Raw genomic sequence first — 17,813 nt, forward strand, 5'->3', positions numbered from 1 at the left:
CGGTGCGGCGCGGCCGTAAGGCGGAGCTGGCTGTCGTGAGGCGGGCCCGCGGGCGGGTGCGGTGTCCGAGCTGTCCGCTAGGTTGGGTGTCATTGGGCTCCGAGGAGCGGACGCGAGGGCAGTGTGGGCTGCCTGGTGTCGGGCACGGCCATGGCGGGCGCGCTGGTGCGGAAAGCGGCGGACTATGTCCGGAGCAAGGACTTTCGGGACTACCTCATGAGGTGACGAGACCCCCGGGCCCGACCCCCGGAACCACCGAGGGCTCCCGGAGGTCGGGTCCGCGCCGCGCGGGACGTGAAGCCACAAGGGCGCGGTAGCCGGGCAGCGGGGCAGCGGGGCGGTGGCCGGGCGGCGGGGCAGCGGGATAGGGACCGACGGGGCAGCGGGGCGGCGGCTGGCGGGGGCTCCGGGGCGGCCGGGCAGGAGACCGCGGGGCAGGAGACGGCGGGCAGCGGGAGGACCCTCGCCCCCGGCGCGGTTTCCTGGCTGTAAGTCGCCAGGCCCCCGAAGTCAGGCGGGGCTTGCTGCACCTGCCCGGCAGCTGCGCGCCCAGGTGTGCGGTGGCGGTGGCGGTGGCGGTGGCGGTGGCGGTGCCGGGATGTGGGACCGGGAGGCGCCAGCGGGAGGCGCTGTGAGAGCGCTGGTGAGCGCAGGTGCGCAGCAGGTGCGCTGCAGGTGCGTTGCAGGTGCGCGAACGCCTCTTCTGTAGTCACAGAAATACATACGCGGTCCACCTCGCCTTTCGGTTATCTCGTTTTAAAGATTTTCAGTTTAAGCGGGGAGGGAAATCAAATCTCACGTGTTTTTATATACGAATATTCTGCCAACCATGGTGGAGTATCTCCAAGGACATACTTTCTCTTACTTGATTTCCTTTCCAGTTAGAATCAAAGGGCATTGGCGGATGAAAGGCCTCAAGACACACTTTCTGTATTTTATTTTCACCTCGAGTCTTGAGATGCCTGTTTTTATTTCAGAATATTTAGAATAACTTGAAACAGTTTTAAATAGTTTTAGGTGTATAATTTTTAGTTTTCTTGTGTTGTAATTTTAAAGCCTAGATCGGTGTAGGGCTGCGTTTTGGTGTTTTTTTCTTTTTTTCAATAGTTAATAGTGTGGTAAAGAGGCAAAGTGATGACAGCTGAGGAGAAATAAGTCCTATAACCATCCAAAGGTACAGTGTGAAGGCAACTGAATTTTTGCCGATATAAAAGGATTAATTTTTAAGGCCTGGACTTTGTTGCAAATACTGTTTACTTCTAATTTTACAGAGCAGTACCATGAGAAATATAATTCAGTCTCAAATGATAGAGTAATTTTGGAAACAAGCTTCACTCCTGATTTTCCAGATAGGAAGTTTCTGTACTTAAATAGGACTGTGATTAATTAAGACAGATGTTCAGAGTGATTTATCAGATTAATGTGTTGGGAAAATCTGAGCAAGTAGTAATACGAGGATATGTTCTTAGTCCCTGCAGTTAAGTTTCTCTGGCTTTGAATGTTACCTTTTTTATTAATGTTTTCTGCTTTGGATAACGAGCCTTCCTAATCCTTAGGTACAGCTAAGGATAAAATTGCATAGACTAATTAGGAGTAAAGTAATTACACTTATTCATATTTTTAAAAAATACTGATGGTTATGTAATGTTCGTAATAGTGTTATGTAATGTAATAATAGGAATAGTTTGTTAAGTGTATTTTCCAGGAAGAGAGCCTGGTTTTCTATTTCTTATTTCTATTATTTTTACTATTCTATTTATTTTTCTTTTTTCCTCAAGTAGGTGGTTTTCTAAGAGCCAGGCTTTTCCATTAAATACTTTGACATATGGCTTACCCTTTTTTCTAAGATTAACTTCATGTGGCTTAATGTGTATATACTTTTTCCAGTGTTACTTTGAGTTAAGCTTTGACTAAATGAGGAAAAGAAGAGAATTGCAGTGTCTAGGAGGAGTGCTGCCTGCTAGGGCACCGGACAGAAGAACCACTTCTAACCAAGGGACTGCAAGCAAGTCCAATCCCAGTGGACCTCGATTACTGTGACATGGGTTTAATGATAATTCCCTATCTGGTTGAGTTTTTGAGAACGTTAAACTGGATGAGGGATGTGAAAATACTTGGAAACTCCAAATCACTGTTCAATTTATATTCTGCTATTTTTTGTGTGTGAGCAGAAACATTGTATACTGTTATGGAAAAAGTTAAAATCTTAAGTGTGAGGCGTGAAGCTCGTTGATTTTTGACCTGGAATTACTTTTGTGAACTGAATAGGTGGAGTGAGATGCCAGGCTTGTATTCCCTACCATTCTTGGAACAGTGGGATTTCCTGCCAGCATTGCCAGTGATGGAGTTTGAGGGCTGGTATCTGAACTCTCACCAGAAGATCTTTATTTAAGCTTTTTCTCCTAGAAAGAGAAACTCTTCCTCCTAGAACTTATCAGAGGAAAGTTTTCCCTCAGTGTTCTTCCAAGCCTCTTGCTCACAGCCCTGCTGTGCTTTTGTAAAGAAAAATGAAGCATAAAGAAGAAAATTTCATTTTGTCCCTTTTCTGGATCAGAAATGAGGTTCTGTGGGGCGCCTGGGTGGCACAGTGGTTAAGCGTCTGCCTTCGGCTCAGGGCGTGATCCTGGCGTTCTGGGATCGAGCCCCACATCAGGCTCCTCCGCTATGAGCCTGCTTCTTCCTCTCCCACTCCTCCTGCTTGTGTTCCCTCTCGCTGGCTGTCTCTATGTGTCGAATAAATAAATAAAATCTTAAAAAAAAAAAAAAAAAAGAAATGAGGTTCTGTGTCTTCTCACTTCCTCAATAACTTGTTCTGTCTACTTTGCACTCCCTACCAACTGAAGATCTGGACTCCTTTTACAGCTTACTGGAGGGATATAGAGATTTTTCTAAACTAAAGCTGTTCCAGAATTTTAAGAATTATTTTTATAACATAGCTGGGTGTTTCAGCAAAAATTTAAAATCATATTTCATACAGATATTTAAAGTTCTGTCAATCACATTTTATGAGTAAGACTGAAATGTCTTTCTTACTAAAGTGGATTTCTAAGTGCATTTTTTCTTTTTTTCCCCCCCAAGTGTATTTTTTCTTTTTAAAGTTTTATTTTTAAGTAATCTCTACACCCAGTGTGGGGCTCCAACTCATAATCCTGAAATCAAGAGTAGCGTGCTCTACCAACTGAGCCAGCCAGGCACCCCTCTGAGTGTATTTTAAAATGTTGATTTTTTCCCACCGAGAAACAGGAGTTAAGGAAACAGGCTGTAACCATAGGTGGTGTGTGGACATTGATTGGATCCAGCATAGAAGAAAACAGCTGTAAAAGGCATTATCAGGACAACCAGGGACAATTAAATAGGGTCTTAATATTAGATAATATTAAGTAATTACTGACAATTTTTATTAGAAGTGATTTACAGTATTATTAAACCCAAGTGATGAGTTAGAACTCTAGCCCTGGTGATTTTTAGCTGTGTGGTCCTGGGCAATTACTTACCTTCTGTGCTTTGGTAGCTGTTTACCAACATAACAGTGCTTCACAAGAGTAATATTCCATGTTTAATTCCCAGGGTTCTGGTACTCTGTTTTGGGGTGCCTTCCATCTCTCCTGTCACCGATTTCTTACCTTAATGAGGATCTTCAATCAAGAACTTCCTGGATCTCTATTACTTTTTTTTTTTTTTTTTTTAAGTAATCACCATGCCCAACGTGGGACTTGAACTCATGACCCTGGGGTCAAGAGTCCTGTGCTCTACTGACTGAGCCAGCCAGGCATCCCCTATCTTTTTTTTTTTTTTTTTCTTCATATACCTTCTTGATGGAGTAAAAGAAGATAGCTCTTTTTGCTTTTGCTCTTCCTGTCCTCATGTCCTTTCATTCCTTCCCTGTCCTGAATTTTGGTTAGGAAGAATAAATGAGATTGAACAAATAAGTTCTGAGGTGTAGGACCTATGCTTTAATGATTGAGTCAGTAGCAGTCTATGCAGATTTACTCAACAGATTTATCCCCCTTCCTGAGAGGTGAACAGATATATGTGTATATGCATGTATGTATTTGAATATATACATGTAAAGGATGTTTTCTTAAGCAGAACCTAGATCATGGAGTGTTGTTAAATTCATTTGTCTGTTAGCACACTTACAAATCTGAAATTAATGAGGTGTTTGCTATGAAAATGCTTTAGTTAATAAGGTATGCTATTCTAATTTTAACTCCTTGTTTTCAGGAAAGCTTTAAAGATTTCTCCTTACTACCCAGGTGAGAAGTTGCAGTGGAACAACAGGAACCCTTTCCCAAATGATAGACTAGCAGAGCTGGAACAGACCTGAGGAGTCTGATAGTCCAACACCTCACTTGCCACATGAGAAACTGACATCTAGAGCAAACTTGAAACCCTCTGGACACCAAGTCTGTAGAGCCACGGCGGGAATGTCGGGTTAGGATTTAGAGGAAAATAGTAATGCACAAGAATGGTTTCAAAAAGAAGGTTGGGGCCCCTGGGTGGCTCAGTCACTTGAGCATCCGACTCTTGATTTCAGTTCAGATCGTGATCTCAGGGTCCTGAGGTCGAGCCCCGTGTTGGCTCCGTGTTTAACGCAGAATCCGCTTTTCCCTTTCCCTCTGCTCCCCCCCCCCCCGCTCATTCTCTCTCTCACAAATTAATTAATTAATTAAATTTCTTTTAAAAAGAAGTAGGGTGTAGGGTACTTTGTGCCTCTCCTCTCTGCCACGCGGCTTCTGCTACCCTGCCCTTTGTTTTCCTTCCCCGCCGAGTAACTGACCTTCAACATGTCATGAAGCGGATAGTGTTGAAGCAGAATGGGCCACAAGAGAACCTTGTTGTCTGTACAGTCCAGTTTCCAGAGGTCTTTTCTGTCGTCCAGTTAGTTTGGACCAGCTAAATACAGTGGGACATCATATATTCTAGTTGTGGAAACTCCCTCATTTTAACTTGAATTAGAAAATCTGGTAAAACTTTGTGACAATAAATAAAACGGTGAGCGTTTTCAGGCTGCAGAACTGCAGCTTAGAGCATCCCAGACTCTTACCCCACTTTACTGTAAGTCGTGGCGTAAAGAGACTGTGCGAGGCTGTGGCTTGGATTCCTTTAGTCCTATCCAAGCAAGTTAACCGGTTACACAGACTACCAGTGCTCTCAGACAAAGCCAACAGCTCCTGTCTGTAATGTGAGGAAAATAAACTCAGATTGGCCGTTTTCAAACATTATGAAAATAAAAGTGAGCTTAGAAGAAATCTCGAACCCACCAATCACTTCTAAATTAAAGAGAAGAAGATAAGGTTTTGGGGGGTTTTGTTCTGTTTTGTTTTTAACCACATGGTGGTTGTCCTTCATCCTCATCCTCAACCAGGAAGGTTGAACTTACCCCTGAGAGTTCAAGGTTGTAAGTGAACACAAGAAGAAAGACCCTTATACTTTTTTTTTTTTAACCTTCATGGAAATAAAAGCAGCATACCGAATAGAAAAATCAAGGTTGTTTTTGTTTTTGTTTTTAAAGATTTATTTATTTGAGAGCATGCGTGCACGCTGCTGAGGGGATAGGGAAGAGGGAGAGAATCTCAAGCGGACTCTGCACTGAGCACGGAGCCCAACTTGGGGCTCCATCTCATGACCCTGATATCATGACCTGAGCCGAAATCAAGAGTGGGACATTTAACTGACTGAGCCACCCAGGCGCCCCAAAACCAAGGATATTTTTACAGTTTTACATTACTCTCCCCAAATTGAAGTTTGTGTGTTGCTCATAAATTTATCATTCTTTGGAACAGATATTCATACACACTAAGAAGCTTTTCTTTTTTTCATTCACATGGCTCTGCGAAAATATGCATTCCAGATTTTCCGACTCGGTAGTTGATTCATGTTTTGGACAACTGACTAGAATTAAGGGATGTTGAGTTGTAGATCTGTGTATTTCCCAGTGTCGTTTCGAACGATTTTATTCTCTGATTGTTTTACAGTCATCGAATCACTAAGTAATCAACATGATGTTCTTTTCGAACAGAATTTTTATTCAACTTATTTAAACTCTAACAAAACAGCTCAGCCATTTCTCAGATCCCTCACTCCCTGCCTCTGGCAGCCCTCAATCTGTTCTCTGTGTCTACTGAGCTTGTTTGTTTGTTTGTTTGAGGATTACACGTACAAGGGAGATCACACGGTATTTGTCTTTCTCTGCCTTATTTCACTTAGCATAGTGCCCCTGAGGTCTGTCCATGTTGTAGCAAATGGTAAAACTGATATTTTGTTATGGCTGAGTAATATTCCGTTGTGTTTATGTACCACAATTTCTTGATCCATTCATCCATCAGGAGACACGTAGGTTGTTTTCATATCTTGGCTGTTGTAAATAATGCCTCAGTGAACATAGGGTATATATGTCTTTTCAAATTAGTGTTTTTGTTTTTTTCAAATACCCAGAAGTGGAATTGCTGGATCATATTTAATTCGGTTTGAATTTTTTGAGGGACCACCATACCGTGTGCCACGGTGGCCACACCAGTTACACGCCCACCAACAGTGCGCAACCAGTTTATGTTCTCCACATCTTCGCCAACACCTAGTTTTAATATTGTTGATAGTAGTCATTGTACCAGGTGTGTGGTGGTACCTCGTGGCTTTGATTTGCGTTTGCATTTTCCTGATGATTAGTGAATGTTGAATATCTTTTCATGTACTATTGGCCATCTGTAAGTCTTTTTTGGAAAAAAAAATCTGTTCAGATATCTGCCCCTTTTTTAATCAAACTGGTTTTTTTTTTTTTTTTTTTTTTTGCTATTGGGTTGTAAGTTATGTATTTTGAATATTAGCCCTTTATCAGATACATGATTTGCAAATATTTTCTCCCATTCAATATGTTGCCTTTTCATTTTACTGATGGTTTCTTTTACTGTTCAGAAGCTTTTTAGTTTGATGTAGTCCTACTTACTTATTTTTGCTTTTGCTGTCAGATTCAGAAAATCATTGCCAAGACCAGTGTCAAGGAGCTTACCACCTAGTTTTCTTCTAGGAGTTTTATGGTTTCAAGTCTTACATTCAAGTCTTTAATCCATTTTTGTGTATAGCATAAGATAATGGGCCAGTTTCATTCTTTTGCATGTGGCTGTCCAATTTTCCCAATACTATTTATTGAAGAGACTGTCTTTTCGGCATGGTATATGGTATGTTCTTGGCTCCTTTATCATAAATTTATTGACCATATATATGTGTGGGTTTATTTCTGGGCTCTATTCTGTCCTATTGATCTCTGTTTTTATGCCAATACCATACTCTTTTAGTTACTACATCTTTGTAGTATAGTTTGAAATCAGGTAACCTGATGCCTCTAGCTGTGTTCTTCTTTTTTGAGATTGCTTTGCCTATTTGAGGTCTTTTATGATTCCATGCAAATTTTAGGGTTGTTCTATTTCTGTGGAAAATGCCGTTGGACTTTTGATAGGGATTTCATTGAATCTGTATAATTGCTTTGGATAGTGTGAACATTTTAGCAATATTAGTTCTTCCCATCCCTGAGCATGGAATAGCTTTGCACTTATTTGTGTCTTTAATTTCTTTCGCTCATGTCTTGTAGTTTTCAACATACAAGCCTTTCACCTTCTTGATTAAATTTATTCCTAGGTATTCTTTTTGATGCGATTGTAAATGGGATTTTTTAAAAATATATTTTGTTTATTTGACAGAGACAGAGCACAAGCAGGGGGAGGGATAGAGGGAGAGGGACAAGCAGACACCCTGCTGAGCAGGGAGTACCATGTGGGACTTGATCCCAGGACTCCAGGGTCACAACCTTAACATTTTTTGGTGGCATCTTCAGGGTTCTCTATATTATATCATGTCAATCGCAAATAGTAACAGTTTTTTCCTCTAAGTTTTTTTTTCTTAAGATTCATTTATTTGAAAGAGAGAGCACACGAGCAGGGTGAGGGGCAGAGGGAGAGGGAGAGAGATTCTCAAGCAGAGTCCCTGCTGAGTGTGCAGCCCAACTTGAGTCTCGATCTCAGGACTCTGAGATTGTGACCTAAGCCAAAATCAAGAGTCACTTAACTGACTAAGCCACCCAAGTGCTCCTTAAAGATTTTATTTTTAAGTAATCTGTACACCCAACATGGGGCTCGAGCTCACAACCTTGAGATCAAAAGTCATGTGCTCCACCAACCAAGCCAACCAAGTGCCCCACAAATAGTGACAGTTTTACTTTTTTCTTTCTAATATCAGTGCCCTTTCTTTTCCTTCCTAATTGCTCTGGCTAGGACATCCAATACTATGTTGAATAAAAGTGGCAAGAGTAGACATCCTTGTTCCCGATCTTGTTCTGAGTGCAGCATTAGCTGTGTGCTTGTTTTATGTGGTCTTTATTATGGTCAGTTACTGTTTTATCAGTACAGTCTCTGTTTCTGCTTTGTTGAGAGTTGTTATCAAAAATGAGTGTTCGGTTTTGTCAGATGTTTTTTCTGCATCTGTTGAGATACTTGTATTGTTTCTACCCTTCATTTTGTTAGTGTGGTGTGGTGTGGTGCCGCACGTTCATTTGTGGGTGTTGAACCATCCTTGACTCCCTAGAGTAAGTCTCACTTGATCATACTGTATCATCATTTTAATGTATTGTTGAGTTTGGTTTACTAATAGTTTATTGAGGATTTTTGCAGCTGTGTTCATCAGGGATATTGACCTGTAATTTTCCATTTTGTATGGCATCCTTGTTTAGTTTTGGTATCAGGGCAATGCTGGCCTTGTAAAATGTTTTTATAAGAGTTCTCCCTCTTCTAGCTTTTGGAAGTGTTTGAAAGGGATTGGTATTAATTCTTCATTGAATGTTTGGTAGAATTCACCAGTGAAGCTCTGTGGTCCTGGACTTCTGTTTATTGGGAGGTTTTTGATTACTGATTCAGTCTCTTCACTAGTAATCAGTCTGTTCAGATTTTCTATTTTATCATGATTCAGTTGTGGTAGGTTGTATGTTTCTAGGAATTTATCCATTTCTTCTAGGTTATCCAGGTTGTTTATGTACAGTTATTCATAGTAGTCTCTTACAGTCCCTTGTATTTCTGTGGTATCACTTTTAATCTCTTTTTCATTTCTGGTTTTATTTGAGTTCTCTCTTTTTTTTCTTGGTGAGTCTAGCCAAAGTTTTGTTTATCTTTTCAAAGAACCAGCTCTTGGTCGTATTGATCTTTTATCTTTTTTGGTTCTAATTTCATTTATTTCTGCTCTAATCTTTGTTATTTTTTATTTATTTATTTATTTGAGAGAGGGAGAGAGCATGAGAGGGGGGAGGGTCACAGGGAGAAGCAGACTCCCCGTCAATCAGGGAGCCCGACATGGGGCTCAATCCCAGGACTCCAGGATCATGACCTGAGCTGAAGGCAGACAACCAACTGACTGAGCCACCCAGGCACCCCTAATCTTTTTTTTCTTCCTTCTAGTAACTTTGGGCTTTTTTTGTTCTTTTTATATACTTCCTCTAAGTATAATTTTAGGTTGTTTGAGACTTTTCTTGTTTCTTGAGGTAGGCGTTTATTGCTTTGAATGTCGTTCTTAGAACTGCTTTTGCTGCATCCCATAAATTTTGGTATGATACATTTCCATTTTCATCTGTCTCGAGGCATTTGTTTATTTCTTTGACCTATCAGTTACTCAGCATGTTGTTTAATCTCCATATATTTGTGAATTTTCCAGTTTTCTTCATGTAAATTTCTGGTTTCATATCACTATGGTTGGAAAAGATGCTTGATCTCAATCTTAAATTTATGAAGACTTGTTTTGTGGCCTAAGATATGATCTATCTTGGAAAATGTTCATGTTCCCTTAAGAAGAATATGTACTTTGTCGCTTTTGGATGAAGTGTTCTATATATATATATGTAAATCTGTTAACTTCATCTGGTCTAACTTGTCAGTTAAGGCCAATGTTGCCTTACCGGTTTTATCTGGATGATTTATCCATTGATGTAAGCAGGGTATTAAAGTCCTCTGCTGTTATTAAGCTGATGTCTCTTTCTCCCTTTAGGTATGTTAATATTAGCTTTATATAGTTAGATGCTCCTGTGTTGCAACTGTTAGCTCCCCTAGTTGGATTAACCCCTTTACCATTATGTAACACACTTTTTGGTCTCTTATTACAGTTTTTGTTTTAAAGTCTATTTTGTCTGATATCAGTAAAGATAACTCTATTCTTTTGGTTTCCATTTGCATGGAATCTTTTTCTGTCCTTTCATTTTAGTTTGTTCTTACATCAGAAGTGTTGTTGTACACAGCATGTAGATGAATCTTGTTTTTTTACCCATTCAGCTGTTCTTTTGATTGGAGAATTTAGTCTATTTACATTTAAAGGAGTTGTTGGTGGGTATGCGCTTATTGCCATTTTGTTTGTTTTTGGATATTTTTGTAGTTCTCTGTTATGTTGTTCTATCACTCTCTTCCTTTGTGGTTTGATGACCTTTATTTTTTGCTATTTACTCTAGGTTTTTGCTCTGTGGTTGTCATGAGGCTTATATATAACAGCCCATATCTGTTAACAGTTTTCAGTTGATAACAACTGTAAGTTTGGCCGGATTCTAAAGCTCAACATTCCCCCCCTGCCTTATTTTATGTTTTTGGTATATTTTACATCTTTTTATCTTGTCTGTCCCTTAACTAATTATTTTAATCATTGTTATTTTTACTATTTTTGTCTTTTAACCTTCATACTAGCTTTATAAGTAAGTAATCCACTTACCTTTACTATATTTATTTTTCCAGTGAGATTTATTCTTTCATATGTGTTCTTATTACTAATTAACCCTGTTTTTTTTAAGGCTAGTTTAATGGCGATGAACTTCTTTAGCTTTTGCTTGTCTGGAAAATTCTTTCTCCTCCAATTCTGAATAACTTTGCTGGGTGGGGTATTCTTGGTTGGAAGATCATTTTTTGTGTGATCACTTTCATACTGTAAAGTAAAGTAGAATTTGAACTGTTGTACAGTTCAGGAAGAGTCCTGAATTGAAAATTAAATTATCTCCAAGTTGACATTTTAGGTTTTTGGGGTTTTTAAAAGATTTTATTTATTTATTTGAGAGAAACAAAGATAGCAACATATATAGAGAGAGCATGAGCAGGGAGGAGAGGGAGAAGCAGTCTCCCCACTGAGCAGGGAGCCCGACACAGGACTCAATCCCAGGACCCTGAGATCAACGATCCAAGCTGAAGGTAGACACCCAACCAACTGAGCCACCCAGGTGCCCCAACATTTTAGGTTTTAAAACTACATCTTTTAAAATATTCTTATGGGGAAAAAATGTGCCACTGGTAATTTATAGCTAATTAAATATGGTTCTTTGTTCAGGATCTGAACTGGTCAGTTAAGGCCAATGTTGCCTTATCGATTTTATCTGGATGATTTATCCATTGATGTAAGCAGGGTATTAAAATCCTCTGCTATTATTAAGCTGATGTCTCTTATTAGCTTTAAGAATAGTGACACTGCAAAAAACAAAATATCCAGGCAAGAAATGGGCGGAAGATATGAACAGACGTTTCTCCAAAGTAGACATACAAATGGCCAACAGACCATTTTCATTATAATGAAAAAATGCTCAACATCACTCGGCATCAGGGAAATACAAATCAAAAAACCAAAATGATATATCACCTCACACCAGTCAAATGGCTAAAATTAACAAGTCAGAAAACAACAAATGTCAGCAAGGATGCAGTGAAAGAGGAACCCTCTTACACGATTGATGGGAATGCAAACTGGTGCAGTCACTGTGGAGAACAGTATGGACGTTCTGCAAAAAGTTAAACATAGAGCTACACTTTGGCCCAGCAATTGCATTACTGGGTATTTATCCAAAGGATATAAACACAGTGATCTGAAGGGGCACCTGCACCCCAATGTTTATAGCAACAATGTCCACAATAGCCAAAATACGGGAAGAGCCCAGATGATGTCTATTGACAGATGAATAGCTAAAGAAGATGTGGGATGGATGGATGGATAGATAGATAGATGATGGAATATTACGCAGTAATCAAAAAGAATGAAAACTTGCCATTTGCAACAATGTGGATAGAACTATAGGGTCTAATGCTAAGTGAAATAGAGAAAGACAATTATCGTATGATCTCACTCATATGTGGAATTTAGGAAACAAAACAGATGAACATAGTGGAAGGGAAGGGAAAATAATAAAAGATGAAAATAGGGAGACAAACCGTAAGAGAGTTTTAACTCTAGGGAACAAACAGGGCTACCAGAGGGGAGATGAAAGGGGGGCTGGGGTAACTGGGTGATGGGCATTAAGGAGGGCACGTGATGTAATGAGCACTGGGTGTTATATGCAACTGATGAATCACTGAATTCTACCCCTGAAACTAACAACAACAAAGAACAGTGGCACTGCGGGTGGGTGTAGTCCACAGTCCACTACGTGTGCCGTCTGATGTGGTAAGGCAGTCCACCCCTTCCGCCGCAAAGACCCTGCAGAGTTTGGACTTCCTGTGAAATAGTCTTGGTAACACAGTCTGTTACCACAGCTGAAAGATAATTTGTTCAAACAATTCACTTAACATCAAAAGGCTCTTTCTAGGCTTCTTGTATTTCATAGTAGAACCTATTTGAAGAATACTATTAGCACTGTCAACAGATATTTTCACGCTGGAAATGAGAACCTTCTCAACCTCTAAGTCAAAATGGTGAGAAGAGCCATTTGGATGTGTGTTTATAAAGGATTTTTATAATTTTATTTCACTAACTCTTTCAACACATAAACTTTAAGATTTTGCTGTATAGAACAATTAATCTATATCCTGCAAAAAGAATTGCCATTTCAGAAATAGGAGTAATTCATTATAAAACTTTTGATATATTTTTAAATGGTACCAGGTTTAACATTCAGAAAAACACAATGTTGAAAGTTTTTACTATTCATTCACTCACCAAATACTTTTTGAATGCCTTGTAAATGCCAGGCACTGTTTGAGGTTCCAGAGTTTTAGAAGTGAACAAAATGTAAAATTAAGTGTCTGTTTTTAGGGGCTTTCGTTCTGGTGATAACTCGTTAGCACAAATGGTGAGCTCGCCATTACTAGAGTTCCGCAGCACTGTGTGTCTCCCAGCCTCGCCATTTCCAGATCAGCCTGCGCCGAGCCATCTCAGCCGTGAGCCACAGACGGCAGCGGACATCGTCCTGGTGGCTGCTCCGAATGACACGCACCACGGATGCCAACACACACTAGATCTCAGACACTTAGTACAAGAAGGAATGTAAAATACCACATCGCTAAGTTTTTGTTGAGTGCGTGTTCACATGAAAATATATTTGATACATTAGAATAAATTTAATAAAATTCTGTAGTTTCTTTTTACTTCTAATGTGGCTTCTAGAAATTTTAAAATTACGTATGTGGCTCCTAGTAGGTGACTTGCATTATATTTCTATTGGACAGCTTCACTCTGAGGCTTGCGTTCATTTTCATAAAACTGCGGTTTAATTTCGTTGGGTCAAAGTTGTTAGGAATGTGTGCTGCTCAGCTTGGCGTTCTGCTGCTGAAACGTAACCACACGTGTGAGGTTGAAGTAACCTAAAAGAACCGAAGTCTTCCAAAGCATCTGATCTTTGTTTTTTTTCTTCCCCCCACATCTCTCCTGTCTGAACCTTGGGGACTCCTCACAAAATAGTACGGTAAGAAAACTGTTCTACTTTATTTCAGGCTCTTGCAGACTTTGTGCATTGCCAGACTTACGGACAGCAGCCCTGGCTTCCTTTGCTTGAGCTAGCACGTGCAGCTGCCGTGCCTGGTGGCTCTCCCAGTGGCCCCTTGGTGGTCCTCGTCCACTCTGGGTGCTCAGTCCTGGCAGGACCAGTGCATCGACTGCTGAGCTGAGGCAGCCTGGACCAAACGCATATTTCCAAACAGGGAAGTGAGAACTGGGAGCTTGCGCTAGATAGGAAGGATGCATTGTTAACTTCCTAAGGTTGGATCTTTTAGTAAACTAGTGTTGAGATCATTTTTACCTTTCATGTTCTTTTTAAGAAACCTGTTTTAAGTGTATCTCAGTGTTCATCATCACTGTGTGTATATCGCCCCTAACTTGCAGAACTCTGTTCACGCATAACAGTCCTCACACTAGAACCTATAACGCCACCATTTGAGTGCAGGTGCCCCAGGGCGACTTGAGGTGTCAGATTTATGCCATGGTCCTGCCCGTTGGCTCCGGCTGTGGGCGGAGACACCTTTGTGCCTGGTGATGGAGAAACCGCCAGGCTCTGTTCCAGCCCCAGGTCTATGGATGAGAAGGTAGACATCGGAACCAACATGCAGAGCAGAGTTGTGGAAAGAGATGAACTAGAAAAAGATGAAACTAGACCAAAGTGGAGAAAGGCCTGGTCAGTAGGGGAGAAAAGGGAGACACTGGCATGACAGGGAGCTGAGAAAGGAAGTACCTCCCAGGAAAAGGACAGGTGGGGAAAGAAGGCAGCCAGTAAGGGAAGTCAAGGCACTCTCCCTCTCCAGACCTCTCCCACAGCTCTGGTGGGGAGGAGGGGGGGGAAATGGCCACCCCATGTCCAGGTATAAGAAATTACAGTTCCAGCAGTGTGGGTCTTCCTGAGATAATAGCCAGTCCGAACACAGGAGGACTCATTAGCCACCCCAGATCCTCCGAGATTGTTTACACCAGCTGTGTCTGATTTACGGGGTCATAACTCACCTGTAGACGCTTCTGGGCTTCGCGTGTTGGCCCCGTGGGAGCTCTGGCGCGTTACAGCTCCTTAAGGCCTGGGCCTCCTGTTTATATCGAAGCGTGTTAAGTAAGCATTTCGAAATATTCTCCTATCATGCCAAATGTAATTCTCATTTATTTTTCTTGCATTTCTCTGATTTCCTACTTCTTAATGGAATTTCAGATTTTAATGTCTCCTGGTCAATGTTAGAAATGCATTCAGCAGTCTGAATTTATCTTAAATGCTCTGACAGCAGAAGTGGATCCCTGATTCATAGTCTGATAACTAAAAAGGGTGTTCAGCCAACAATGTGTGGTTTCTTTCATACTTTAAAGAATTGCAAATTATTCATTCATAAAAGAATTTTTAATTTAATGGGAGAAGCCACTGAACTTAGTTCAGCCTCAGAACTTAAATCGATTGGATGTTGCTGCTGTTAACACAGACGATGTCATTTTGCTGTCCTGGGATGGCTGCTGTCACAGCATGAAAACTGTTGAGCCTTTTCTAAACGTAGGTTGTTGCTAGGACTTCGAAAGTATCTTCCACTCTTAATTTCTTATTATCTTTGGGGTTCCAAGTGGAGATTTCCAGGCTCTCTGATCTAAATAGAGCTCATAGGAGCTGAAAAGCCAGTTCTCCCCTTTTACGTTGCTTTCTTCAGAAACGATCTCCAATCTAGGATCAGCATTGTAAGAGATACAAATATCTTAATGAAAATTTGAAAAGGAGGTTTTGATAGATGTAAGCATTACATTATCGAGAATAGTTGTAAGGAGGTTTAAATTGTGGCCAGCGGGAATTGGGTAAGAAGTTAATCTGATTTAAAGTTCTCTCAGTGGGACAGAGATTACCTAGCGGTAAGCTGGAAGTTGATGGGGACCTTGGTGAACGGCCAAGTCCTTTCTGACTCGGGGCTCACCCTGGAAGAGCCGCCGATGTCCAGGCAAACCCTGGAATAGTCCATGCCCAGATGTTAACCGGCCATCTGTTGACCAGTAAACCTGCACGATGTAAACGTGAAGGTTCATTTCCATCGTTTCCATTATCGTTTAAAGGAAGAAATTGCAGCTGTTCACAGCCCCGCCTTATCCTTCTCCTTTACTCTTCCCTTCCTCTCATTTTTGTAGCATTTCTGGGGCCCTGTAGCCAACTGGGGTCTTCCCATTGCTGCCATCAATGACATGAAAAAGTCTCCAGAGATTATCAGTGGGCGGATGACATTTGGTAAGGACACAGATTTGAATAATTGGGAGGACTTTAATACATATAATTATAGCATAATATGGCTCCTGTTTCCATTCGAGGTTTTGTAGCTCCAGGTACTACAGTCAGTATTGGAAAGTTACGTACGGAATATGATGGCATGGAAGGGTGTTGCTTGTGCATGGGGAGGAAAAAACGGTGTTGTTTTGAAGTATTTATGCAGGAAGTGTTAGGGTCCTGTACATACAACTGAAGAATGTGTCCTCTTGAATTTTATTTGGAAGAAGTGGCTTCAAGTTTACTTGCCATCCCGATATTTGACCATAAAAGTCTTGTTGTGGGAATTAAGTAGCAATTCTTTCAGACAATGGCTTGCGAACAATTCTAAGGGGACAGAAAAAGCAGCTAGAACTAACAGCCCACTCTCGCAAACAAACATGTCCCTGAAATGTTTGCTAAGTAAAGTACCTACCAGTAGAGTAAATTTAGGATGAGCTTCCCAGTCGTGGGAGCATTTAGCAACAACTTGTATCATCCGTGCAAAGTTTTAGCAGAAGAGATTCTTTTGCTGGTGAAGGCAGTCGAGCCACTGATCAGTGACGGCGCCAGCCCCGAGTCCGCTAGGTTGTGAGTCATTGCTGTGCTCTGATGTTTCTGGCAGCCCTGTGTTGTTACTCCTTGACATTCATGAGATTCGCCTACAAGGTACAGCCTCGAAACTGGCTTCTGTTCGCTTGCCACGCCACAAACGAAGTAGCCCAGCTCATTCAGGGAGGACGCCTTATCAAACACGAGTAAGCAGATCCCGATTTTTTCGTTTCTGGTTTGAGAAATTGGGGAGAATGAAACTCACATCTTGAGGCCTTGGGGGGCTGGCGGTGAGTGTGTGCGTACAGAGATATGTGTTTGCAGTTGGGGAAACTGGATTCTAGCAAAAATGTGCCGTTGGAAAAGAAAAAATCTGCTGAATTTAAAACAGTGATTGGTCAGTGAATGCACTGCAAATTAACATGAAATAGGGTATTACCATTTTTATAAAATTATAAGTTGAAATAAATGTAAAGGTGTCTTAACACCATCCAAGGCCTTTGAGGCTGGCAGTGAAATTTGCTTCTCATTGAATTTTTCTTTGTGTTTATTTCCAGGATGAGTAAAAAGGCATCAGCATAACAGTGGAAAGTGAGAAACCAGGTGTTCCGAGGGACAGCCTCGCCCACGCCGCTGCGTCACAGAATCCGTGCTCAGAATAGCCTTGCTAAGGAAAAGAAGCTGAATGCTATTTTTACTAACCAATTTTTCTAGAAATAGCTGAGAGTCCCTAAACCAACTCTCTGCTGCCTTACACATATTGAATATTTTACTTCTCTTCATAAAGAGTAGCTCAAAATATGCAATCAATTTAATAATTCCCAATGATGGTTTTATCTGCAGTAATATGTATATTACTTGGTAGAATTTACTTAATGAAAAACTGAATAGAGAAAATTTGTAATTCTTAGCACTCAAGTACTCAGAATCCTTAACTCTTTACTGACCACGAGCCCACTGACTGGCCACGGCCACTGTCCTGGCCGGCGTTAGAGAACGTGTCTGTGCTTCCGTGCGGTGTGTATGTTCAAGTGCTGTAACTTAAAGGCAATAAATGACTTAAATATTTGTCAAACGAGTGTGATGAAATATTTTGCTGTTGAGAAACAGCAGAACTGTAAGATCCCTGGAAAGATCGTTGTGGGTAAGAGGGTGGAGCGCCTGGAAAGGTATCCCAGTGGCTGGAGGGAGGGGTGGCAGGCTGGAGGGCCGGCCTCTGGACAGTGCCCACCGGTACACAGAGAACCGAGCTGCGTCCCGGGGCTGGGGACACGGGCGCCTGGCGGGAGGGGGGCAGTCA

At 41.2% G+C, this 17,813-nt stretch overlaps 1 protein-coding gene across 2 annotated transcripts; it reads left to right on the top strand.

The window, feature by feature from the left end:
* The first annotated feature begins 62 nt into the window (after positions 1–62).
* On the top strand, positions 63–17,588 carry MPC1 (mitochondrial pyruvate carrier 1). 2 transcript variants are annotated; one of them, XM_057310904.1, is made up of 5 exons: positions 63–221; positions 8,398–8,401; positions 15,850–15,946; positions 16,587–16,719; positions 17,071–17,588. In XM_057310904.1, the coding sequence occupies exons 1-5, from the start codon at positions 151–153 to the stop codon at positions 17,093–17,095; spliced, it is 330 nt and encodes a 109-aa protein (XP_057166887.1). In that variant the 5' UTR covers positions 63–150; the 3' UTR covers positions 17,096–17,588. The 2 variants fall into 2 exon arrangements, with proteins under 2 accessions (XP_057166887.1, XP_026360974.2); XM_026505189.4 differs by lacking the exon at positions 63–221 and having other exon boundaries at positions 545–13,678.
* The last annotated feature ends 225 nt before the right edge of the window (positions 17,589–17,813 follow it).

This window comes from Ursus arctos, unplaced genomic scaffold (assembly GCF_023065955.2).
Source record: "Ursus arctos isolate Adak ecotype North America unplaced genomic scaffold, UrsArc2.0 scaffold_13, whole genome shotgun sequence".
Taxonomy (NCBI): Eukaryota; Metazoa; Chordata; class Mammalia; order Carnivora; family Ursidae; genus Ursus; species Ursus arctos.